The sequence below is a fragment of the Zalophus californianus genome, chromosome 8, assembly GCF_009762305.2.
Source record: "Zalophus californianus isolate mZalCal1 chromosome 8, mZalCal1.pri.v2, whole genome shotgun sequence".
Taxonomy (NCBI): Eukaryota; Metazoa; Chordata; class Mammalia; order Carnivora; family Otariidae; genus Zalophus; species Zalophus californianus.
Genome location: NC_045602.1, coordinates 31,358,292 through 31,385,552, shown reverse-complemented (window position 1 = coordinate 31,385,552; position 27,261 = coordinate 31,358,292). Strand labels below are relative to the sequence as shown.

The 27,261-nt window shown below is 38.0% G+C and overlaps 1 protein-coding gene across 9 annotated transcripts in view; it reads right to left on the bottom strand.

Moving 5' to 3' along the window:
* RMDN2 (regulator of microtubule dynamics 2) overlaps nt 1–24,667 on the bottom strand; it is an 80,142-nt gene extending 55,475 nt beyond the window's left edge. For 2 of the 9 annotated variants that reach the window (XM_027622468.1, XM_027622469.1), the window contains exons 1-2: nt 4,883–5,040; nt 3,535–4,251 (exon numbers count right to left, since the gene is read on the bottom strand). In XM_027622468.1, coding sequence (XP_027478269.1) covers nt 3,535–4,251; nt 4,883–4,899 — 734 coding nt within the window. In that variant the 5' untranslated portion in view covers nt 4,900–5,040. Of the gene's footprint in view, nt 1–3,534; nt 4,252–4,882; nt 5,041–12,723; nt 13,192–19,977; nt 20,132–20,209; nt 20,499–21,361; nt 21,664–23,281; nt 23,423–24,455 lie in introns of those variants that run through there. The other 7 variants (XM_027622472.1, XM_027622475.1, XM_027622474.1 and 4 more) reach the window with 7 other exon arrangements.
* Between the last annotated feature and the right edge of the window lie 2,594 nt (nt 24,668–27,261).

Genomic DNA, 27,261 nt, shown 5'->3' with positions numbered 1-27,261 from the left:
CTAGCCAGAGCAATTAGGCAAGAAAAAGAAATAAAAGACACCTAAATCAGAAAGGAAGAAATAAAATTATCTCTTAGCAGATGACATGATCTTAAATGTAGAAAATCCTAAAGATTTTACACACACACACACACACACACACACACACACACACACACACACTGTAAGAATAAACAAATTCAGCAAAGTTTCAGAATATAAATCAATTTGCAAAAATCAGATGTGTTTCTATACATTAACAAGAAGCAATTTAAAAAGCAAATAAAAAAATGACTATAATAACATCAAAAAGAATAAAATACTTAGAAGTAAACTTAACAGAGGAGATGAAAGATTTGTATACTGAAAACTATAAAACATTGCTGAAAAAAATTAAAGAAGACACAATCGGAAACTCCATGCCATAGATTTGGAGACTAATATTGTTAAGGTGTCAATACTGCCCAAAACAATTGATAGAGTCAGTACAATCACTCTTAAAGAGGGATTTTTTTTTTGTAAAGATAGAAAAATCCATCTTAAAATTCATGTGGAATCTCAAGGGACCCTGAATAGACAAAACAACCTTGAAAAAAGAATAAAGTTGGAGGTCTCACACTTCCTGATTTTAAAACTTATTACAAAGCTACAGTAATCAAAATAATGTGGACTGACATAAAGTCAGACATACACATCAATGGAATAGAATAGAAAGCCCACAAATAAACTTTCATATATATGGTCAAATGATTTCTGACAGGGGTGCCAAGACCAATCAATGGAGAAAGGGTAGTCTCTTCAACAAATGGCACTGGAAAACTGAATATTCATAAGCAAAAGAATGACATTGGACTCTCTCTATGCAAAAATTAAAAATGAACTCAAAATGCATTATTTACTAAATGTAAAACCTAAGACTATAACTCTTAGAATAAAGCATAGGGGAAAAGCTTCATGACATTGTGTTTGGTAATGATTTCTTGGGTATGACAACAAAAGCACAGGCAACAGAAGAAAAATAGATAAACTAGACACCAAAATTAAAATAGATAAATTAGACATCAAAATTAAAATGAAATTTTGTGCATCAAAGGACATAATAGAGTGAAAGGCAGCCCACATGATGGGAGAAAAGATTTGTAAATCATATATCTGGTAAAGGGTTAATACCTGAGATATATAAAGAACTCCTACAACTCAACAACAAAAAGCAAACAACCCAGTTAAAAAATGGGCAAAGAATAGACATTTTTCCAAGGAAGATATACAAAAGGCCAATAAGCACATGAAAAAATGCTCAGTGTCACTAAACATTAGGGAAATGCAAACCACAATGGGAAACCACCTTGTACCAACTGGGATGGTTACTGTCAAAAAACAGAAAAGAACAAATGTTGGCATTGATGTGGAGAAACTAGAAACCTTATGAACTCTTGGAGGAACATAAAATAGTGCAGCTGCTATGGAAAAAATAAGGCAGTACCTCAAAAAAAATTAAAAAATAGAATTGCCATATGATTCAGTAATTCCATTTCTGGATATACAATCAAAAGAATAAAAAACAGGGTCTTGAAGAGATATTTGTACACCCATGTTCATGCATTATTCACAATAGCTAAAAGGTAGAAGCAACAAAAGTGTCCATGAACAGAAGAATAAATAAGTAAAATGTGGTCTATACATACACTGTTCAACCTTAAAAAAGAAACTCTGACACATGCTATGACACATAGATGAACCTTGAGAACGTTATGTTGAGTGAAACAGCCATTACAAAAAGACATAATTCCACTTCTTTAAGGTGCCTAGAGGAATCAAATTCACACAGACCGAAAGTAGAAAAGTGGCTGCCAGAGGCTGGGGGGAATGGGGGGAGTGTGGAGTGATTTTAATGGGTCCAGAATTCAGTTTGGAAGAGGAAAAAAGTTCTGGAGAAAAATGGTGATAATGGTTGCAAAACAATATGAATGTACTTAATGTCACTAAACTTAAAAATGGTTAAGACAGTAAATTTTATGTGATGTATATTTTACCACAAGTTAAAAAAATGAAGTAGAAAAAAAATTTTTTTAAGATACATGCTAAAACTTGGAGAAAAACACAAAAGTGAAGGTAATATCTTAGCCCAATGATACAGGTTTAGGAGGCATTTTATCATGATAAATAATTGAACATAATGCCAATTTCTTTCCTCTACAAAGACTAACTATATTCTAACTTAAGTATTTTTAGTTGTCTATATGCATTTTTTCATTCATTAGTTACTCTGATAAATATATCTATAGAGTTTAATATAGTGGGAAAAAATTGAAAGATACTCAAAAATAAAGTTTTGGGAGATACTTTTTAAAATAAAAAATTTTTAAAAGATTTATTTATTTGAGAGAGAGAGAGAGAGAGAAATAGCATAGCTCATGCTATGCACTGAGCCAGGAGCCCAATGTGGGACTTGATCCCAGGACTCTGGGATCATGACCTGAGCCAAAGGCAGTCGCTTAACCAACTAGCCGCCCAGGCGCTCTAAAATAAAATTTTTATTTAAAAATTTTTAAGTGAAAATTTTGGAAAAAATCTAAAAAATATTCACTTTGAAAAATAAAGACTAATATATGCATTTATTACCTCTGATCTCAGAGTTCTCTGAAGTCTCAGACATGCACACACAAATGTGTATTAAAATTATTTAGTTAAAATACCTGTTTTCAATATATTCTATATATTTCTATTACAATACTTTTTACTTATAATTTGATCCTTGTATTAGTAAAAATATCATCTGTCCCCAGGCTATCTGGCGTGAGAAATGAAGCTAACAAGGCTGATACAAATGAAAATTTGTAAATTGCTGCGTATACCTCTATAGGTGACATAGGTAGGAATACTGTTTGTAATGACTAGAGTAGGATAAAAGAAGATGTTAAAACTCTCAGAGAATGTCATACATCTAGAAGACTTATATATCAATGCTTGATGGTATTTTTCAGACCACAGAAATATTACAATAATCATCCAGAAATCTGAGACTGGTCAACATGTCAGTAGTCAATCTGTTAAAAGCCTGAAAAAGATTAACAACCTTTGACTTCCAATTCCAATAATGTCAATAAGCCATCTTTCCAAAAAAACATAGCAATTAAAGTTAAATTTAGACTGCAATGTGGAGGTCTTTTTTTCTGAAAAGACAGTGAAGCTTAGTGAGATGGGAGACTTCTAGGAGAGCTGAGCCGTGATTTCTACAGTGTGCCTGGTGGAAAAATTTTCTGCTTTGAGCTACCCTTCTAAGAGAGTGGAAAGTCTGAGGTGACCTTATTTTATGAATTGCATTGGATGAAGATGTGTCTTCATCATAAGATGGAATAACAATGTTTTCATCTTCAAAGGAATCTAAAGCAATGTCCTTCTGAGGTGGGATAAAGTGACAAGCATTTTTTTATAAAGTGAAAATCCAACATTACAGAAAACAGGGGAAGTTACTCTTTGAGAGGGATGCTGCTGAACCACAGGTGGAGAATGATCTGTATGGTGACTTTGAGAACAGGATGAAGGGAAACTTTCCTTGATTGGCCTCTTTCTTCAATATCAGTTGCAGTTTCGTTTTGTTGACAGGTATAGGAAAGAACAGCTGCAAGAGAAACCAAGGTTGCTGTGCTGTGTTGACAGGTGTTTCCACCAACGGTGTGTGGATAGGTTGAAGGATTAGCTTTTGTTCCAAAACTCATAAAATGTGTAATGTTATATTCAGGAGAACAAGAGCTTAGATATTTTTCAGCACCAGTAATACTTGAGTTTTCACAAACCATTTCAATTTCATCTGTATTATGATGAATACAGATGCTACGACCACTTGATTGAAGATCAAAAAAACTAGCTTTCTCATAACAGGAAATTACACTTAGTTTAGGGGCAGAGAAAAAACTTTGGAATCTAAGGCCAAGATGGTCTGATTTTAAATCACTGAAGATTCTTTGTTCTTGAGAATCAAAGTTAGCTCTACTGTGTTGATGGTTGGGGAAAATACAGCTTTTCTGAAGTTTAGCAAGTAAATAATGTCTTCTTCCTGAGAAATATGAGTGAGTAGATAAATTTGATGAAGAAGGTAAATTTTTACTTTCACTACGTGAACTGACATTACATATTTCAGACAGATGAGCTCTTTTAGGATCAAGAGATAGAGTTCGATGAGTGAAAGAAGAGGCTCCATGCTGCAGGGGGTCCGAAGTAACTGGAACTGCAGGATAATCTGGTTGCACGCTCTGGTCCTGTTTGCTGCGGCTAGAGTGAGAAAAGTGTCAAATGAGGAAAAAAAATAAGGAGCAGAGGTGGAGACCTGCCAAGCCTCCTGGAGAGTAATACCCACTTTATCAATATGGAAACAATAGGGAATGAGAAAATTATGGCACCGGAATTAATGGTCACATAGATGTATCCTCCCAAAATGCCCGAGTCTGAAAGATTATCTCTACCTACACAGTACCTGCCCAATCTATTAAACCTTGGGAAGATCAGATGAAAGACTCAGGGAAACAGGCAGAAAGACAGACCAGGGGAAACATATTACAAGGCACAAGAACGAAAATATCCCCTGAAGGAAAGGAGGAGGCTTCCTCTTTTAAAAATAGTAAATCATAGTATCTGTTTGAGGCTCTTGAACTACTATATTTAAAGGAGACAAGTAGAATAAATGTATGCCCTGTTGACTAATATATTTTAAAATATTAACCATGGATGAAGTAAGACTGCTCTGGAGAGAATACTTCAGATAAACATCCAGCTAGTCCTCATACTTAGTTATTATGGGAAACTAAAGGAAGTGTTAAAGCTGGGTTCATGAACATGTCAATGTTCTTTAGCACATGAAATATATGGACCAGTGGGGGTTTTTCTTTTCTTTTTAAAGGCTTACCTTAAGCATTTTCCCATATTGAATTTAATCCAAAGTAAATCTCTCCCTTCCTTCCTAAGCCATCATCCTTAAGCCATAAAATGCCCTGTGTAGGTGGAACAGGTCAGAAGACTGAACACTTAAGCTGCGTGTGGAATTAACATGGCAATAACACAGAATGTGATGACAGCAGACTCTAGAATCTTATGACATCAGGTTCGGATGAAATTGTTCTGTGGCTTGCCTTTCTGAAAAGCTGCAATTCTTGTGAAGGGGTAATGTGTATTGTAACTTCACCGTGTTCAAGGTGTCAGCCAATAAATCAAGGGACAAGAAAACAGCATGAAGGCAGTAACATATATAATACCTGCACGATCTTTTGCTTGGGACTGTCTCTCTCACTGGCCGCCCTACACATCCCTGGCTTACTAATTCATTCTACTTTCACATGAACACTCTTCACCCTGGGTTTTTATACCCTCCAGTGATATGGAAAAGTCACCATTACAGACTTTGGTCCAAAGATATATGGAGAAGGAAAAAAACCAAACCAACAAACCTAAATAGCCAACATCATTGCCCCCCAGAATGAGATAAGCTTTGTCTATGTTGGCAGTAAAGCATGCCATCTGATCATGTGGGCCAGATGCACAGATTACAGAGATCTGCTCTGTTACTGTTTCTAACTCTTTGAAACAACTTATATCCATTTAAAGACAAGGGTAATAGAGGTATCAGAAAAGAAATATTGTCCTCTCCTTTTCCAAACCAACTTGAAGCCCTATCATATAATAGGTATGTTTGTCAAGCCAGTAATGACATAAAACACTGCCTCAAATATAAACTTTTTTACTTCTCGATATCCTGAATACCCTGCTACTACCTTCTGATTTTGTTCCATTCCTAACAATCTTCTTTGGGAAACCTCTGAACAAATTAGTTTTCGAAGGCCTAATGCTCTCTCATTTTCATCATATAATTGTCAGTTTGGTGATCTAATTTTACCCTACATATAAGCTAATACCTTAATCAGTTAATGTCTCACAAATGGTTCTTGGGTCAGAAGAAGAGGACTTTATTACGCACAGCAAATCCAACAGTATAATCACTGGCATATTTGTGCTGGTTCTCCCAGACTCCAGGTCCCACAAGGGCAACACAGAGGGCCTGGAGACTCCTGCATTTGCACTGATTTGTGTTACAAAGAAAGGAACGCTGAGCTTAGGGAACCCACTACACTTACCCCAAGCAGTAAGCAAATCTGCTAAATGTGCTGTTGGTCCTGGAGGGGAACATCACCTCATTCCTCAGGGTTTCTCCCCACAATCCTGACATATGGCTGAGACAAAGAGTGGTCAGTCATGCAGACCTTCTACGCTTCACAGACATTAACTCAAAATGGAACACAGACCTAAATATAAAATGCAAAACTATAAAACTCGGAGATGACACCACAGGAGAAAACCTAGATAAATTTGGGTCTGGCAATGACTTTTTAGATAGAACACCAAAGGCATGGTACCCCACTTCTGCCCACTCCCTCGGTACTGGTGCCAAGAGGCTCTGCACTCTACCTTGTCGCTCTTCCCGTGCGACACATTCTGCCTGAGCAATGCCATCCGTTCCTACAGCATTCAGCATCATACACATACTGGTGGGATGCCCAGCACAGGAACGACTTTCCCTGAAGAAATGCTTCTCTCAGCCCTTCAGCTGCTTCCTTTCACAGGCTACTGGTGGGTGAATGCTCACTCTGGCAATGGCTTCCATCTTTTGGCAAGTCCTGCCCAGGAGGGTCTAGAATGCAAGGGGACCTGGACCTTGTCACTCTGTTCTTGGCCTTTGAGACTCTGGTTAAAATTAGAACACAGTATCTCTCTTTAACATTCTGTTACATTGTTTAAAAAAATCTGTATTTGACTTGGAAGACTTTGTTTTGTTTCCTAATGTACCTGGAGAGCTTACACAGTGCCTGGCATAGAGTGGACCCTCTCAGAGAATCAATAAAGAGGACACCAACTCTTAGTGTTACCTTCCTTTATTATTTCATTTTTAAAAGAAATTCATAGATGAGAAGACCAAAATACAAATAAACTATGATGAGATGCCCAATCTTACTAGTGTTCGGGGGAAATACAAACTGAAATAATGATTAGTTACTACTTCATCTCCATCAGTTTGCCTAAAATTAAAAAGTCTAACTATATAAATTTGTATGGGAAAATAAGAATTCTCATATACTGGCACACTCTGAGGAATAGTTTAGTAATATATCATAACACTATATTTGGTCTATAACTCAGCATCCACTTCTAAGTATAAACTTTGAAATTATTCCACATGTGCCTAAAAAATATAAAGGTGTTCAATAAAGCATTGTTTAGAAGAACCAAAAGATGGTGACCTAAATAAACATCCATCTATAGGGAAATAAATTAAGGCATTTCATACAATGGAATGCAAAATAGCAACAGAAAAGAATGAAATAAATTTATATACGTCAATCTGGAAAAATCTTAAAGAAACATTTGATGCAAAAGCAAGTTACAAAATGTTGTATACCATATAATGCCTTTTATGTAAATTTTAAGAACCAAGCACCATTTATTCATTGTTGATATAATCATACACATATAGGAGAAACATTCAAACTTTCAAAGGAAGAATCTGTGCCAACTTTAAGATAATGGTTACCTCCAAGAGAAAGGACTACAAAAAGAATTTCATTTATGTGGTAAGGTTTTATTTTTAAAAATCATAAACAGAAAACAATTTTTTGTGTGGCAAATGTGCTCTTCTACAACATGAAAGAATACAGAAGTACCACATCATGAATATCTGAATTTGTCTTTCAAAGCCTTGAGAAATTGAAGTCCAACAGTAAAACTGACTTGGCAGAAGTAAATAATAGTAAGAATAAAAAATGCAAATGAACAAAAGGCAAAGACTATATTTTGGCTCATGAAATGAAAATTTAAGGATTTTTTAAAGGATTTATTTATTTATTTGAGAGAGAGCAAAAGTGAGCGAGCAGGGGAGGGGCAGAAGGAGAGGGAGAGAGAGAATCCCAAGCAGACTCCCTGCTGAGCGTAGAGCCCAAGGCAAGGCTCGATCTCACAACCCCAAGATCATAAGCTGAGCTGAAATCAAGAGTTGGATGCTTAACTGACTGTGCCATCAGGTGCCCTGAAAATTTAAAATTTAAGTAGTTTTAAATAAAATCTCAAAAAGCCTGTTTCTGTCTGTGGCCTTGCTGGCATCACCATCCTCTATTTGTAGAGTAATATCTAAGGTACTAGGTATTGTGGCATGTATTATGGCTTGGTATTCTTTTGGGGGTAGATTTGTGGGGTTTTTCTTTTCAAATAATTGTGTGTCTGTTGATACTATCTGAAGCTATCATATGAACTTAACACTAAAAGGAAAATACCTACATCAAGAAAAAAAGAAAGAAGGCCTGTAGGATTTCTATACAACCCTGATTTATCTAATAATGAAACACATCTAGTCCTTTTTTTTTTTTAAAGATTTTATTTATTTGAGAGAAAGAGAGAGTGAGCACGAGCCAGGGAGAGGGGCAAAGGGAGAGGGAGAAGCAGGGTCCCCGCAGAGCAGGGAGCCCGATGCGGGGCTTGATCCCAGGACCCCAAGATCATGACCTGAGCCGAAGGCAGCCGCTTAACGGACTGAACCACCCAGCCTTCCTGAAACACATCTATTCTTCATAAAGCTCACTTAAAATGAAGAACTATGAATTTATTATGGGATATTACTTTAATCTAAAGTGGAACAAGACGACCTTTTGAAAGAGAGCTTTCTAAAGCTTTACATAACATTGTGATTTTTAAAAATTTTTTTTCAACTTTTATTTTATTATGTTATGTTAGTCACCATACAATACATCATTAGTTTTTGATGTGGTGGTGACCCACGCTTCATTGTTTTCATGTAACACCCAGTGCTCCATGCAGTACGTGCCCTCCTTAATACCCATCACCGGGCTAACCCATCCCCCCACCCCCCTCCCCTCTAGAACCCTCAGTTTGTTTCTCAGAGTCCATAGTCTCTCCTGGTTCATCTCTCCCTCCGATTGCCCCCCCCTTCATTTTTCCCTTCCTTCTCCTAATGTCCTCCATACTATTCCTTATGTTCCACGAATAAGTGAAACCATATGATAATTGACTTTCTCTGCTGGACTTATTTCACTTAGCATAATCTCCTCCAGTCCCATCCATGTTGATGTAAAAGTTGGGTATTCATCCTTTCTGATGGCTGAGTGACATTCCATTGTATATATGGACCACATCTTCTTTGTCCATTCATCGTTGAAGGGCATCTCGGCTCTTTCCACAGTTTGGCTATTGCAGACATTGCTGCTATGAACATTGGGGTGCATATGGCCCTTCTTTTCACTACATCTGTGTCTTTGGGGTAAATACCCAGGAGTGCAATTGCTGGGTCATAGGGTAGCTCTATTTTTAATTTTTTGAGGCACCTCCACATAACATTGTGATTTAAATAACTTTTTAAACCCACGGTTCGATAGAGCAATACAGATAAAGGTTGGCAGAAAAAAGAGCAGTGAGCAGCTTGAAAAGGAAAATGAGCTAAAAAGTTTTCAGAAATAAGGAAGGACTTCTGTTTAAGCTGAAAACACCAATGTGAACTCATGATGTGGAAAATATTTAAAACTATTTTTCTTTACCCTGACCCTAAATGGGCCCAAACAAGCTCTGGTATCATCCTGCCTACAAACAGTACGTGTCTGCACACCCAGCTGCTACTGTCTAGTACTATTTTTCCCTGAAAGGAACCAATGCTGCCAAGGCAGTGGCTGACTCCAAGTCTTGGAGCAGGGACAAAAACAAAATCCGTCGAAACATAATATTACCAAGAAGCACAGATGCCTTCCAAGATGTTCACACTAGTGCTAAGAAGGAAAAGGAAAAAATTTGACAGGCCCTCTGATGGCCACATTATGAGAATTTGAGCCTCTGGCACCATCACCTCCACAATGAAGTAGATGAAATTAGCTAAGTCCAAAAAAGGCATAAATCCCTATATCCACAAGGATGCTGTGTACTAAGACAGGCATGCAGAAGGTACTGTTGGCAGAAAATGCGTTCTACTGATCTACCCACTCAAGGTTTTGATACCACTTAAGGATATAATTCGTTTCTTCCCTCTTCTTGCGTAGAAAGAACAGTGTCAGCAAATTGTGACTGGCACCTTTTTTACTAAAAGAAGTCAAAAGCTCCAGGAACCTTTGGTAAAAGATAAACTTTATATATGGAACATGCAATTATCATTTGATGTTTTAATTTTGCTGTCAAGGACACTAAGATGTATACATCTCAACTTAAATATGTTAATGGGGCTAGGACTGTATCTTACCATGACCAGTCATTTCTGTTGCCTGGGAGGTTTATCAGGAGAGGCAATCTAAAATTTACACAAATATACTTTATAGAGACCTTGTTTTTAAAAAGTACATTATTTATTTAAAAAGTTTGTCTCTAGGTTTTTTTATTTAGAAAGAGGTATTAAATCTTTCTGTATCTTCTTCCTCTCTCAAAAAAAATCCACATTAAGTATCTGTTTGCTTGTTTTGTTTATTTTATTGAAGTATAGCTAAATAGGAAAAAGTTTCCCTCTGCTGTATTAAGGGCCATTCACCGTAATCTAGTCCAAGTCATTAGGGCTCCCTTGCCTCTATCCTAGTATTCTATTGCTAACAAAGGCACCCAGGATACAGCAAGAAGGGGAAATATCTTACCTGACATCAATCTTAAAAGTTTTTATTAGCCATCTGTGACTGTTATTTATAAATTTCACAAATCCTTCTTGAACTCACATAAACAATGTATGCCTATAACCATTACTTGAAGTTAATTAAGTACCACAGTTACCTTGTTTTCATTTGTCCAAACTTATCTTTTTTTTAATTTTAATTTCAATTAGCCAACATATAGTACATCATTAGTTTCAGATGTAGTATTCAATAATTCATCAGTTGTGTATAACACCCAGTGCTCATCACATCACGTGGTCTCCTTAATGCCCATCACCCAGTTACCCCTTCCCTCTACCCGCCTCCCCTCCAGCAACCCTCAGTTTGTTTCCTGTAATTAAGAGTCTCTCATCATTTGTCTCCCCCTCTGATTTCTTCCCGTTCAGTTTTCCCTCCCTTCCCCGATTGTCCTCTGAGCTATTTCCTATATTCCACATATGAGTGAAACCATATGATAATTGTCTTTCTCTGACTGTCCCAAACTTATCGTAAACTTATGAAAGGTGCCTCTCTTCCTAGAATTTTAGAAGTTCTTGAACAAGCCTGTGCTCAATCTAACCTGGGTCTTTTTAGATGAAGGGCATATTCAGCCTTTTGGCCTCCACTCCTTTACCAGGACTGCCATCTCTCCTCCCAGTCAGGGGATCTTCTCTGGCTAGTCCTTAGCTCCATTATGTCCTTTTGAAGATGTGCTTGCCAAAGTTGCACACAGGATTCCTCATGAGGAAATGCCCTAGATTTACATAAAGGTATGATAACCATTGCTGGTCTTCAATAACTCATCGATGTACAATGTTGTGTTGGGATCTTTGTCCTCATTGGAGTACAAAGCTGTTGTTCTCTATACCCTTAATAATTTACAGGGCCTTTTCAGAGTTACAGTTCTGGAATATTTAGAACTCTTTTCAATTCCTTTTAAACACTCTACTGCCAATTTTAAAATCAGTCTACAACTTGTCGTTGTTCAGGAACACAAATGTTTAAAACCTTCCTGTTATCTAGATCTACCACTTGTGGCTCTTCCCTATCTGAAAGATTTTTCATAGAGTTATGTCTCCAGTTCACATATAAAAATGCTAAGTAATTCCAGTCCTAGCATGATATCAAAGACTTGATCCACCATTTACATTTCTTTATCTATGAAATCACACTTTTATCCCTACCCTTTGTTTCCTCTCTTCTCCCTTCCCCTCTCTTCTCCCAATTCCATGGTGATTTAGCAGAGCACTCACTCATTCGTGAAATATTTATTGGCATCTACTCTGTGCTAGGTACAAGAGCAAGGTGTTAAGAATATAACAAGATAAACACAGTGTCCCTGCCCTAAAGAACCTCTAGTGATTCTTTATTTACTTGCCTATTTTACACCTCAGAAACACTAGCTGGGCACAGGTTTTTTTTAAACTCATAAATCATTTGTTTTTCTTCTAAAAGAATATTTTTTATGTTCTTGGTTTTAGAATTCAAAGGTTTACCACTGAGGATGGTGAGGATGAAACTGAATCACTTGTACCTTCTCAAATCTTTTTAGGTCTTCACTACCCAATTCCATAAGCCACCAGTCCCATGGCTATTTAAATTAATTACAATTAAATAAGATTAAGAATTCAGTTTCTCATTTGCACTAGCTACATTTCAGGTGCTTAATGGCTAAGGTGGCTAATGGCTACCGTATTGGCTGCATAGATTTAGACCTTTTCCGTCATCACAGAAAGTTCTAGCTGAGAGCACTTCTTGTACAGTTCTTATATAAGGGGTGACACCATTGCCACATATAAAAATAGGTTACACATTTTGGCAAACAATGAATGACTTTTTTATTACTCACATGATGGTACCTGGTGCTAGTAAGTCACTTAAATTCTTTTTGTCATTGCAGTCTAAACTATCTTAAATACAGACCACTATTGAATATAGTTTTAATTATGATGTAAGCCAAAAAATCATTTCTTTTTTTAATCTTATTTGTAGCAAAATACATAACTGGAAATGCATAATGAAAGTACCTAAATAATAGCAAAAATGAAATAAATAATCAATTCAGCATGGGAAACATCATCAAGAAACTTACCCTCCTTCACTTTCTGCTTCCTCTGAACTATTGCTTGTTCCAGAACTTTGAACTGTGGCAAGCCTTCTTTTTCTACCTCTGTGCTGAGGACTTATCTTATGTACAGTTATCCTCCCTCCAAGTTCACCTTGTATATATCCCTCCAGCTTTGGAATGGTTTCTTTAAGAACTCTGATTTCCTCTTTGAGTTCTTCCATATTTGTCAGTAATTCGTTTAACTTCTCCAATATCTGAAGCTGCCTTCCTTGAAAGATCGCGGCTGTTCCTTGGCCATTACACATTTCATCTTGAAAAGTCACGGAATCAAACTTACTACCCATGGAAAGAAAGTTAGGTAAATTCAATGTTGTCCTTGATTTACGAACCTTGTGGTACCACAAAAGAAGCAAGCTGATTCCAGTAGTTCCCACCATGATGCCAAGTATCAGTTCTTTGTTTGCGGAATGAGGCATTTCTTGGGTTTTGTTTCTAAAATTGAAAGCATAAATGTAAATGAATGTAGTTTCTGTCTTCGCCCAAGACAAAAATATTAAAGCTTTCTCAATCAAGAGAAGTCAAGTCTACATCACAGACACACACACACACACACGATAAATCATAAACTAAAATTTATAAATAATAATAAGTATAATATATTTACCCCTAAATTGTATGTGGCCCCATCGAAAGATTTACTTTAAGGATATCACTGAAGTCCAGTGTAAAGTTTCAATTTTAATTCAGAATTTGTATTCTACATGACTGATCTGAATTTTTAAAGAGTATGATGTATAGTGGTAAAAGCATCATTATAGATTTCTGAAAAAAAAAAGCTATTTGAGAATTCAAGTTGTGCTTAACTGTGTTTGCACCCTTTATCTGTATAAAATTAGTATGCTGATTTCTGAGTCTTACCCAATCTTTAAGGAAGTCCAAGGAGCTTTTTCTTAGTACCCAGTTCACACATATACTTAGAGTAATAAACATTTTAAAAGCCCAAGGATTTGGAATATAAAATATATCAGGAGCTCTGGCAAGTTTATAACCCACCTCATCTCTTTTTTTTTCAGCATGCAGAGCAAAAATGCTAACACATGCAGGCTTCATCTCCTTTCTTCTTTTGACCCAGAAGGCCTCTGCTCTTTACATTTCTATTTCTGCCTGAGGACTTAATATTTTTATTTTCTTTCAAGTTTTCCTCTTTTTTAAAGTAGCAAAAATGTCCTTTCTTTGACTCTTCTTTCCATCTGAACTTTCACTGTTTTACGTTCAAGGCTCAAGCGTTAGCCTGCCTAATTCCACATAAACTCAGCTACTCTGACTAAATGCACCATAATTTTTCTTTGGTATATCCCATCTTCACAAGTTTTATTGTTTATCTCTGTTCTTAAAATCAGAAGACCATTAATGGAAAACAATAGTATAATATAATATAATTCATAATATATTATTAAATAAACATATATTATATACAAATATATATTATATAAATAAGTATATAAAATATAATAATATAATGTAAATATATTTATAATAATATAAAGTCCTTTTCCTTCCAAGACTTTAAAATGGCAGTAAGTATGTTAGTACTGTAATAAACTTCTGTGTTTAGAATAAAATATAGTGCGGCTTCTTTACACACTTTGAAGTTCCCCAAATTATCTTCCCATCAATATCCAGTACTTTGCAAACACCAGTCTGAACATGCATAGTCAAACCCCATCAGGACAGGCAAATGAACAATTTCCAGGAATCTATCAACCTAACTATTCCTAAAGATTATACAAATTCCCCCCAGCCAGAGTAGAGAGTGTTTACCAAATATCTGAGGCTTTCAGTAGAGATCTCAGAGGGGTAATGCCTTGGAAATGAGGCCTAATTAACCCTAGAGTTAAGATCTATTTAGACTTACTCTAAAACAGATTAAAAACGAGCCTCCAAAGGATCAAACTAATTCACAAATAATTTAACTGCATCCAAGAGAAAGTCCAAAACTCTTTAAAGGAATTGAAAAAGTTCAGAACGCAATGACATAAAATTGCAGTGTTGATCATCCAATCAAAAATTACTCAATACATAAAGAAGCAGGAAAATGACAGAGATGATGTAATTAGCAGACAGATGTTAAAACAACTATTACAAATATGTTCACTATTTAATATAAATATTAAAAATATGTTAAAGAAACACATAAACATGATGAGAGAAATAGAAGGTATTAAGCAGAACCAAATAGAACTTCTGGAGATGAAAAATAAAATATCTGAAATAAAATTTTATTGAATGAGATTAATAGAAGAAAAAGCATTGTGGAGAAAAAAGTCAGCAAACCTAAAGACAAAGCAACAGAAACCATCTACTAAAGACTAAATGTTTGTGTCCTCTCTAGATCCATATGTTGAGATCTTAATTCCCACGGTAATACTGTTAGGAGGTGGGGACTTCAGGAGGCAGTCTTCATAAATGAGATTAGGGCACTCATAAAACAGAACCCCCAGATACCCCTCCACCCTTCCACCTTGTAAAGTTATAAGGAGAGGGTGCCATCTATGAACCAATTGGCCTTCATAAGACAATGAATCTGCCAGTGCCTTGATCCTGGATTTCCTGGGTTTAGAAATGTGAGATATAAATTTCTGTTGTTCTGTAATAAATCTTCTGTTGCCACTCAGTCTATGGTATTTTGTTACAACAGCTCCAATGGACTAAGACACCATATAAAATGAAACACAGAAATGAAAAAATTTAAAAATTTTTAAATTTAAAAAATTTTTAAAAATTAAAAACTATGTGTATATACATACACCACACACACATATTAAGACTAAGAAACAAAAAAATGAAAAGCCAAGCACAGCCTATGGCAATATCGAGCAGTCTAAAACATATATAGTTCAAGTTAAAGGGACGAAAAAGGGGTATACAAAGTATTTGAAAGAAAAATGGCCAAAAAATTTCCAAATTAGACAAAAACACTGAAAACCAGTGATAAAGAAGGAATCTTAAAAGTAGTCAGTGGGGAAAAATGACATCATGTTTACAGATAAAAAAGGATGAGATTACAACACACGTTGTCTCAGTGAATCACCTTAGAAACTATTCAGGCAAAAAAAAAAAAACCAATGGAGTGTCATCTTTAAAAGTACTGGAAGAAACTGTCAACTTACATTTCTATACCCAGTGAAATATTTTCCAAAAATGAGGGTAAAACAAAAACTTTTTAAAGTGGTTATTTTTTTTTAAAGATTTTATTTATTTATTTGTCAGAGAGAGAGAGAGTGCACAAGCAGGCGGAGGGAGAAGCAGACTCCCGGCTGAGCAAGGGGCCAATGCCGGACTCGATCCCAGGACCCCGGGATCATGACCTGAATCCAAGGCAGACGCTTAACGACTGAGCCACCTAGGCATCCCAAACAAATACTTTTTTGACAAAGAAAAGTTGAGAGAATTCATTGCCATCAGACACACACTACAAGAAATGCTAACAGAGGTTCTTCAGGTAGAAGGAAAATGATAACAGATAGAAACCTAAATCTACACAGAAGATGAATTACATCAGTAATGGCAAATATGAGAGTGAATATTAAAGTCAATTTTCTCACTTTAAGATTCCTTTATAAAACATTCACTTATTATAGCAAAAATGGTATTAACCAATTATGGCGTTTATAACATATGTAGAAGTAAAAACTGAGGACAACAATAGCCCAAAGTATGGGAGGGGATAAAATAGGACCTCCTGTTTTAAGGGTCTTGGATTATAATGCAGTGTCATAATAGTAAGTTAAAGATGTACGGTTGTAAATCCAAGGGCAAACACTAAACAAACAAGAACAGTTTAAAAAACTCCATAAAGGTATAAATAATAAGTCAAGAGTGGAGATAAAAATGTAATAGTAAAGATATTCAACTAGTCCAAAAGAAGTCAGAAGAGGGAGAAAAAAGAACAAACGGGCAAACAGCAAGGAAGGAGAGAAGAAATGATGTCATGACTATATTGGAAAATGGTGCCAAAAAGATGGAGAAATAATAGCATTTCTATTTGGGCATGGACAAGATCCAATTTTTTTTAAAAAGGAAGATAAAATGATGAAGTAAAAGATCAGAAAATCACTGCAGCAGTAAACTTGAGAAGGCAGAGGGACGGATGGTCTGCAGTACACAGGCACAGACGTTGACCTTTGATGGAAACACAAACTGTTCATTCATAGGAATGAAAGAAAAGGCAGATTATGTGAGCAGATTCAGGAAGGTGGGTAGATGTGACAGTGGGAGCTTATGAAAGTTCTCTGTGGTTGCTTCATTGTTCCAAGTGAACTAGGAAACAAAATAAACAGCTGAGCGTGAGAACAGGGGAAGGAGCACTGGAAAGATGGGAATTCTGAATTCAGTTGTATACCTGAAACGTACCTTCCTATGGTCTATATCCCATGATCCCACATACTTGAGCAAGCCATTGTTTCTTATACTCTAAATGAGCAACTAAAAGTGGTGCTTCAAATGGTGCCACATGGGAGAGTGAATAAGATTATTTCCAAGAAGTTTGCCTAAGAGAATGTCTTCTCAGATTCCTTAAGTAATATATTTAGAGGATATGCATTGAATGCAGGGAGGATCCTATTTGGATGCTCCATTTCATTACAGGTCTCAGTGTAAAAGAGAAGGATGAATGATTTTAAAATAGTAACTTTCCAGAAATTACCTCAGATGTTGGTGAGTATTATATCCAAGAGAGTAAGAATCCCTTCTTCTAAAGCCAAAGATTCTAGGAGAAAGGCTGTGTGCTTAATCTGGCCTGCCTGACCTCAGGGAAGTTTGCCTGGAATTAATTTTTTTTAAGCAAAAAGCATTTTTACCTAATTGGTAGAACGGAACTGTAAGTCTAACCATTCGTCCTCTCCTATCCCAAACAGGAGACAGGCCAGCAGTAGATTGGGATCAATTCAGCTGAAGTTGTGGGTAATTATTATTAGCTGTATACTGATTAAAAAAATTTATCACCAAACTAAATTATTTTGAAAGATTATTGCAAAAAGGCAACAGATATTAAGAAAAGTCATTATGTGCCCATGACTTCCATTTGCATTACATCTAATAACCATGCATCAAACTTCATCTTCTTGGCTTTTTGTCAATAAAACGATGAATGCAGAATGTTCATATGCTGATCCAGACGTCTATTAAAAGAAATCTTCCTATTCTGATTGCTTTCTTGGCTCATTCCTGCTGGGCCTTCCTTGAACTTTACATGAAAAAACATAGCCTAGTTTGAAATTATTTTCATTTAATCAAGTAAATAAATGGAAGTCAAAGTCTACCTAGGAAGGCGATCTTATCCCTGAGACTGCCCCAGGTTTAAATAGGTGGCCGGGAGCATGAATTTTTGTTTAACCTTTTCTTTAGGAATTATACCAATTCCAAATGATCTCTTGGAGGCAGGTCCTAGTATTATCTCTATGGCGGATAAGCAAACAGGCATCCAGCTGTCAAGTCATTTACCCAGGGGCCATCTGACTAGGACAGGAAAACTGTTACCCTGACAACTCCTGGATGTACTGCTGCATGAGGAAGATTCGGAAAGCATCCCTAAGGCTATGAAGGAGGATGCTGAACTGCGCAGAGATGTTCAGGATTTCAGAACTATAAAAATCAACTGGGGGAAAAACTAGAATCAATCAGTGGCAGGTATTGCTTTTAAATAGCCACTATCAGAGACTAATAGAGCAAGCTATGCTTCAATTTTGTATCAGTATAAAATACACCTGCTTCTAAACCGCCAATCTGAAAAATGCCACTCATTAAAAATAGTAACTAGCAGGGGCACCTGGGTGGCACAGTTGGTTAGGTGCCAGACTCTTGGTTTCCGCTCAGGTCATGAGCTCAGGGTGGTGAGATCGAGCCCCTCCTCAGACTGACCTTGGAGTCTTAATTAATTAAGACTCTCCCTCTCCCCTCTGCCCCTGTCCCCTGCACTCACTCTCTCTCTCTAAAAATACATAAATCTTAAAAAAAAAAGTAGCTAGCAAAGTAATAAATCAGAATACTTGCTTACCTGCAGTATAATTTCAAAGGTTATATTACATTTTTATGTAACTTCTCTATGTTTAATTATCAAACTAGTGTACACTATACTTTAGTATAAAAACACAGTAATTTAAAAATGTATTGACTATTCAAATGTTAAGTATTATTCCCCTTACAAGTTTCGTTTGTAAGGTGCTAGTAATGATAGAAAATGAGACATTATTTTAATAAAAAATATTGGCATCTGAAATTAATGGTTAATACATAATTATTTGCAGATGAGAACCAAGAATCCTACTGAAGTAATAAGTCACCAAAATGTTAACGCTAAAGAAATTTCTACATTAAAATTAATTTTTAGAAATGGAAATTGTGCTTTATCAAATTACAATGTTTTCAGCAGTATCTAGCAATATATATTCATTTAACTCATCAGCAGAATCTTAGGGGGAAGCACATAAAAATGTAACTCTGGTACTTGGAAGATGCATGAAAAATTTTGCAAGAAGGGGAAAGGAACATCATGGGTTACACTCAAGGCCTGAGGTTTGTTTCCCAAAGGATTACCTCTGAGACCATGAATTGGCAGATTCCTCACAGCGACCTGGATAACCTAATACTTTCTAAGTGAATTCAAATACTATTTCATCAGGTTCTATTTTCCCTGTTTAATAATTTCTTTTAAACCCAGGGCTCGCTGATGTTTGGCTTATTTGCAAATGTTTGTGGCACTGAAAATCTGGCCTTCCTTTTGTAGTAAAATAGGTAGAGGATCGGAGTCAGAGCAAAACACAACACAACACAAATGTTTGCCGGAGGCTGAAAGGTAAGACCCAGGAGGGGAGGCTATGAGGCGACCCAGTGTCTCCGGCTGCAACTCCTCCGGTCTGCAGGGGCCCGCCGGGCCGCGGCAGCACACCGTCAGCTCCCCACGCACCCACGACGGGCGGCCTAAGTGCAAACACCTGCGAGCTCCAGGACCGAAGCTTCCAGACGCCTGCTCGACAGGGCTGCCCCGGCAGGGGAAAGCCACCGCCAGCCGATTCTGCCAGCCGGAGGGCGCAACGCGGCGCCCGCCGGCGGAAGGATGCCCCGCAGAGTCGGCGGCGGCCACCCCGCGAGACCCGGAAGTGCCGCGGCGGTCGCCGGAAGTGCCGCGGCGGTCGCCGGAAGTGCCGCCTCAGCCCTCCGCACCCTGGGCGCGTCGGGCCTCCGCCCGCCGAGCCGCCCACTGCCCACCTCCGCACGCACCTGAGCTCGCCGCGCGGGCCTCTCCGCGGTCGGAGAGCGGGGACCCGGGACCTGCTGCCGGGCGGACGGGAGCGGAGCGGCAGAGGGCGAACAGCAGCCCGGAGCCCGCGGGTCCCCACGTCCGGCCCCGCGGCCCGCCGTGTCCTGACCCAGAGAGCGGAGGCGCCGGGGGAGGAGCTCGCGGCCGCTCGCCCTACGGCTCCCGCCTCTTCCCGCGGGGGGTTCGACTTACCCGGGCCGGCGCCCAGCGCACCTCTTCCAGAAGGCGAATGCGCTCCGCCGGCGCCTCGGCCCGCACCGCATATTGTTGCCGGGATGCCGCCGTCCCTTCAAGCCCGTCTCCCCCGGGGCCCCGGTCCTGGCTCTTTCCCGCGCCCAGACTCACCCCTCGCCCTGTATACCCTTCTTTGTTCCCCCTCCTAGGCACAGCCTTGAAGTTTGATCTGCACTACAGGGTGGCGCAGGCTTCTTACACTAATAACTAATCGTGTCCGAAACCACGTTTCTTAACCTTAACTCACGTTTTAATGACAAATCCCTAACCTCTTCATACCCCCACCATTCTGAGTTGCCTTTAGCTGAAAACCACAGGCTTCTCAGATCCCTAACATAAGAGATTTTACCCAACTTCACTTTCTGTGGGTTGTACGATGAAAACAAACTCTGCCAAACAAAAACAACACACTCCTCTCTGTATTGCCCCCACTTGGAGCTTTAAATTTAGGCTTGCAGAGAACTTAGTCTTGATTACTAAATCACCCACCAACGTACTGAATGGAATTAAAAACGGATCACACCTATTTATATATATAAAAAAAAATCTTTATGAGAAATTAAAAAGCTTATTTTATCATCTATACAATTCTATTTACTGATGGGGATTCTCTAGGATCCTTGAGACTATAAGGTGGTTTTTGAGTTTTAAGCAAGCTGCATTAAAGAATTAAGCCTAGCCATAGCGACAGTCATTTTATTAAAACAAAGTTATATTTTGGAAGACAGCAGGCTAACACTTCTAAGATTTCAAACTAGGTAGAAGAGCACTCCATTCCAAAAACCACTTCGACTCTCATTTTATGGTTTGCAAGGATATTACCATATAATACTAATATTTGTTTTGTTTAACCAGAATACAATATACTATAAACCTGTTATGCAGGGTGATCGTAGGGGTTTTTGTTTTTGTTTTTTTAAATAAGATTTGGATACAAATACGATTTGGATACTGTCTCTTCTATAATACTTAAAAGAAGCTTAAAGCACCTTGCGATTTAAGCTTTTCCAGAAGCAGCCCACTGAGTTGTTCACTGCTATGTCCTCAGTGCACAGCACAGAAGAGACCCTCAATAAAAATAGGGAGTGTGAGCTGAGAACAAGGCCTTACCAACTCTTTGCTCCAGAAGGAAGATGGCAGCTGGTACTGACTTGTTCTTCAAGTCCAGGAAGTAGGGTAAAATAGCCGGACTCCTGTAGCCTACATAACACTGGTCCCTCTCCCTGCCTCCAGTATCGTTGATTCTTTTCCTTGCTCAGTAAAAATTATCTGAGAGGTAGAAACTGAGATAGTGGTAGCCATTGACGTTTGGTAAAGTTAAAACTAAACAGCCCAGAGAGGAGCAATCCTTGCCAGGTACTGTTGTAGGGATAACCTAAAAAAGAAGAAATGACTCCCCCACCCTTACTCGAGTGTAGCGTCAAAGGAACTACTAAAGGGGGGTGTGGGAAGCAACCGTTAGGAGTTTCAAAGTTTCTGTTTGCCATAGACAAATGTTTGTGTTCCTCCAAAGTTCATATATTTAAACCCTAATCCCCAAAGTGATTCGATTTGGAGGCGGGGCCTTTGGCAGATAATTTGGTTACAAGGTTGGAGCCCTGTGAATAGGATTCTTGCTCTTAAAAGAAGACTAAGAGGCCAGAGCTGTCTTTTTCTACCCCATGTGAGGATACATTGAGAAGCCAGCTGTCTGCAACCTGGAAAGGGACACTTACCAGAACCCAACCACCCTGGCACCATGATCTTGGATTTCCAGCCTCCAGGGCTGTGAGAAATAAGTGTCATTTAAGCCGCCCAGCCTATGGTAATTTGTTATAGCAGCTGGAACTGATTAAGACACTTTTCTCCGTCACAACTAGCACAGTGCTACAATGATCTGGCCCTTCACAGTTTGCCCTCACCTGCTTCTCCAGCTTTTCCCTACCAGGCATCATCCTATACTTCAGCTATAGCCAAACTGCCTTATCATCTTTCCATAAGCCACAGATTTTCCATCTCTGTGTGCTCTTCAGGATGCTGTCTGTGCCTGGAATGCCCTACTGTTTACCGCTTGTCAAAACCAATTCATCCAGTTTAACCTGTTTCCCTTGAGAAGCTGCTCTGTACATTTTTCTCCTCCCCAAAATATGTATCCATCCATGCCCCCATCAAAACTTTTGTGGAAAGATAAGGATTGAACAAACACAAAACCCCTCCCTGCTGCCTTGCAGACACCTCTCTCTTGTACACTGTGTTATTACTACTTCGTCAGTGACTATCGGGTCCTTGAGATTGGGACCCTCTTCAAGGCAAGGAAGTATCTATCTTGGTATCCCCAGTGCCTGGCGCAGTGCACACATTCAGTGTTAAATAAATATTTTGAAAAAAAAATTTTTGAAAGTGATATGTATAGTCAAGAGAAAAGCATTAAGAACTTCGTAGTCCTTCCTGTGGTAAAGCGTGTGTTATGGGTTTATCAGGGGTTTTTTTGTTTTGTTTTATTTTTTTATTTCTTGGGTTTTATCTAAGTGGTTTTGTTTCCAGGAAGCAATTGAATGACCAATTGGTTTTAGTCCTGTAACAGTTATCAATCTACTCTATAGTTAACTATTCTTATATTTCCTTGTATAATTATTTCCAGATCTTTTTATCACCTATCAACTTACTCAGGGAACAGACCATTAAGGGTGAAGAAACTGTTTAGTTAGAAGGCAATCAAGGGTTTTGCCTCCATTTCGCTTGAGAAGCTATACTCTTCTTTTGTCTTAGAAATTTGATCTGGATTTTACTTTAAGGCTCAGGAATTGGTGATGGTCAGACAGTGCCATTTACATTCTAATCTATTATATTTTTGCTCTTGGAGTCTTCTAATTTACAACCTGAATTTCTGTGAACTGTAGGTTGAGCTGTAAATATAATAAGTGCCACCATGTCACCACCAACTCCTACCTCAAAACAGCAACACCTACCTTCTTCTCCAGGCCGGGGTCAAGGAAGTATTTTGTTGCTAAATAACTGAAGACATTATTTTAAAATTAAGAACACACCCACCATGAAGAGGGAGAGAGGTCCATGGCTGGCTGCACAAAGAGCAACATGGAGGAGCCAGTCAGCATGACTGAAGCTCCAAGTTTCCCAGATCAGACCTGGAGACCAGAGGAGAGCCAACAGGAACAATGGCCATGGCAAAAGTACTGATTGCGTCTTACACTCACTCCATTCCTGCTTCCTTCTTCAGATGTGAATCATCTTATTCCATTGTCCCAGCAGTCCAGTGAGACAAGTAATGTTTCGGGTAAGGAAGCGGAGGCTTGCCGAGGTGAAGAAACTTGGCCCCAGTCACATAGTCAGTTTTAGAAGCAATAATCAAACCTAGCCTTGACTACAAGCCTTTCCTCTCAACCACACCCTGTGAGGCCGGCCATCCTGATGCCTGATAGAACATTCGAAGGAGGCTCATCAGAACACCTCTCATAAGCACATCCCAGAAGTCTGCAGGTGATATTGTCCTGTCTGCATCTCCCAAGTCAGTTAATAATGGGGTTCAGCCTTCACTGCTCCTCTTACAAGAGGGCCTGAATATCCAGGTCAGAGCACTCTACCCCATGGGGAGCATCTCTCGAGGGGTTAACCATTATCTGTAAGCCACAGGGTACATACAGAATTATGGTGGATCTAGCATGTTCAGGTTAGGCTAGGAATAGACGTGGGGAAAAGAGGAAAAATAACACTGTGTCTAATGCAAGTGGGGTGTTTGGGGGGCATTTTTACTTCTAGGGGACCCCCAGAACACAAGAAAATTACCCCCCAAATTATGAAATTACTCTGAAATTACTATGACTAAATTGGACCCTCTGAGGGAAAAATGCTTTCTTTGGAAAAGGCATAGAAGTAAGTTTATTAACTGTTTCCACAAGACTAAGTAATTAGTGAATAAACTATTAATCACTTAAATACAATAAAATAGTTGATCCAGTATTCCTGTGCCGAATAAAACTTAAATGGTATCTTAGAAAACTACATAGGAAAGAAAAATTAGCAACAATATTTATGTAATACTACTTAGCAATCCAATGTTGAAACCATTTATTAAAAATATGATGACATAATTGAAATATGGAATTCTTATTAGAAACTTCCTGTTTGGCTAGAAAAATTAAGTTTTTGTTCAGTGAAGAAACAGTCATTTTCAGAAAGGCATATACTTTGCCTGATTGATACCAACCTTGCTTGATGATCAGCAGTTTTTCTGGGACACTTGAAGATAGGAATGAAATTTCTTCAGTAATTGCAGAAGGCTTTCTAAGTCACATTCTTACTCTGGTTTCCTGTAGGCAGCCTGTTCAAAGCACAGCCCTTGGATACACTCGAAAATGGAACTCAACAGATTCACAGTAAAGAGGAATCTTGCCCCTCCCTTCTGCATGTTTTCTTCATCTTGAGAGAAAATGTTCAGGGACATTCTTGATGATTTGTATGTCAACTTCACAAGCCAAGGTCAGTTTCCTTGTGGCAGGTTCAAAATAAAGTCAAATGTTCATCAGTTAGGCAAAATATTGTTACAATACATGTATGTACAAATTAGTTAAAATACCGGGATAGTTTCAATTATACATAAGTAGAACAAAAGATTTCATTTTGAACTTGGGTAGTAAGTCAATTTTGTACAAGGTTCTGCTGGAGAAAATTTAGGTTAGCAGTTTCCCAGACCCACTATCCTCAGACTATAGAAAGACAAGTTATTTTCTACTTAGCAGCAGATCTCTTTCAAAAAATTGTTCAGTCGAGACAGCCTCTTGTATGCAAATAAATCTATAGGAAGAATCCACTCTTGCGTCCCAATAGAGACACATTAATTCACCAACCATTGTTAAAACCTTTTCCATTTTATAAAAATTATACTCCCATCATCATACTTAAGACACATAGAAAAGTGAATCTAGAAAAAGAAGGAAATTGAAACTCACCACTGTAATGATTTTAGAAGAAAGCTTGCCTCATAAAGCAAGTGACTAACCCATAGGTATTAGGATCCAAAATAATTATAGTTTGTTTGGAACCTGGAATATATCTTATGAAAATCATGCTATAAATTGTGGTTTGTTTTCTAGGTAATCCCATAAAATGCTTCATAATCTATACGAAAACATACTATATGGTTTCAGCTGGATTCTCAGAACTGTTGATTTCAGGATATCACCCATCTATAGCTACGGCCTTAGCTGTTTCCGCTTAGGGGAAAAAAAAAGTGGACTTGTGCCTGCTGGTTGCAGCAGCTAATAGCTGTCCAATGAAAAGAGAGACCCCATCTCCCAGCTATGGCATCTGCTTACCAACTAATTAAAAAAAAAAAAAATTCATCTTACCTCCAACCACAGCCTCTGCTGAGTTTTCTAGCAAGGAAAGAACTATCCGTTTAGCCACAGGGCTCTTTGATTTCTCAACTGAGAAAAAACAACTGTTCCATGCTCCTTAAAAAAATAAAATAAATAAATAAATAAATAATAATAAAGACAATTCCAACTGTAATGACATTTACACTCTCTTTCTCTCTCTCTCTCTCTCTCTCTGTAATGGAAAACTCACATTTCTCAAACAGAAGGACACTAGGAGGAACTTTCCTTCTAGACGTAATGACTGGCTAGTCACTCATGGTATAAGAAGTATAACTCAAGCGGTGTCTGTATTTAATAAATGAAAGACTGTTAAACTAATTTTAATCATGTAGATATTCACATAGAAAAATGCAATACAACTTTACAGAGCGACAGTAATTTCAAAAAAATAATTAATTATGAGAATCCAACTTTCAACATAAAGGCACTTCTATTCTTTTCTTTTGCTAAATATTTGCGGTTGTGAAGACATGACCAAAAATAAGTAGCATTATTTTCTACCCTTTTTAACGTGTAAAAACTGTAAGGATCTTTCAACAACATGCTATCATTGCCACTGTGGCTTAGGTTAGGGCTTCAAAGGCATCAAATGTCTAAAGGAAAAATGAAAATTTCAATTGATCCAAATATTTTTAAATACTTCCACCGATTATCCTTCCTAAGAAAGCTTCTTAACCCTGCCTCCCCTCTGGTGTTTCTCCCTTATCTCACACCAGACACTACCAGAAACTCTAAGAGAAAATTTCCCACTGAAAGTCTTCACTTCCTGCTTCCCCAACCATTTATCAGCCCAGGGCAGAAACCACTCAAACTGCTCTCACGAAGGGGACAAAGGTCTCCTGATTTCCCAAATTATTGCCTTTGAGGCTCTTTGGAACAGGGTTTTCCAACTTCAGTCCCGCCGACTTTGACTTTTGGCACTAGAGAATTATTTGTTGTAAGATGTTTAATATATTCACGCCCCCCTCCCGCCCTCACCAGGTGCCGGTAGGTCTGGAAGTTACATGTCACATCATGGAATCTAAGCCCTTAATTAACAGTGAGTAGCCAGTCAAACACGCGTACATTTTTCTAAAGAATTAAATACTCCGCGGGCAGTCTTGTTAAGCAATGCCCAAACATCAAAAGAATGTGATGTGAGTTCTTAATTTCTAAGTTTAGATAATTTTTCTTAAAACCATGGGCCATGTCTTATTCATTTTCTACCCTCAAAACTTGACATTCGCTAATATATATCTTGAATGAATAAATAGATTGATGGGTAAATTAAAATGCCTTGGCATCTGAATTCTTTACTTTTCAACCTGAAGTTTTGACAAGTTTACACATATGTAACCAGCCTACGTGATTGTTTAAAAAAATTTTTTTTTAATTGGTTAATGCCAGGTAAGGTAGGTTACAGAAGAGAAAGGCCCATTTGGTCATGGAATATGGAATTGGAGGGAAGCTGAGAAAGGAGAACTCAAGTTTCCAAAATTAAATGGAATTTTTTGACCTCACCTCAAAGACCTAAATTTTGCCTAAAGCTAACTCTGTTTATCAACCTACTTTTCTCATCAGGATTATACTATCCAGTGTTTATAATTCTTTCTAAATATACGTATACTTCAACAAGGTTTACTGTCACTGGTTTCT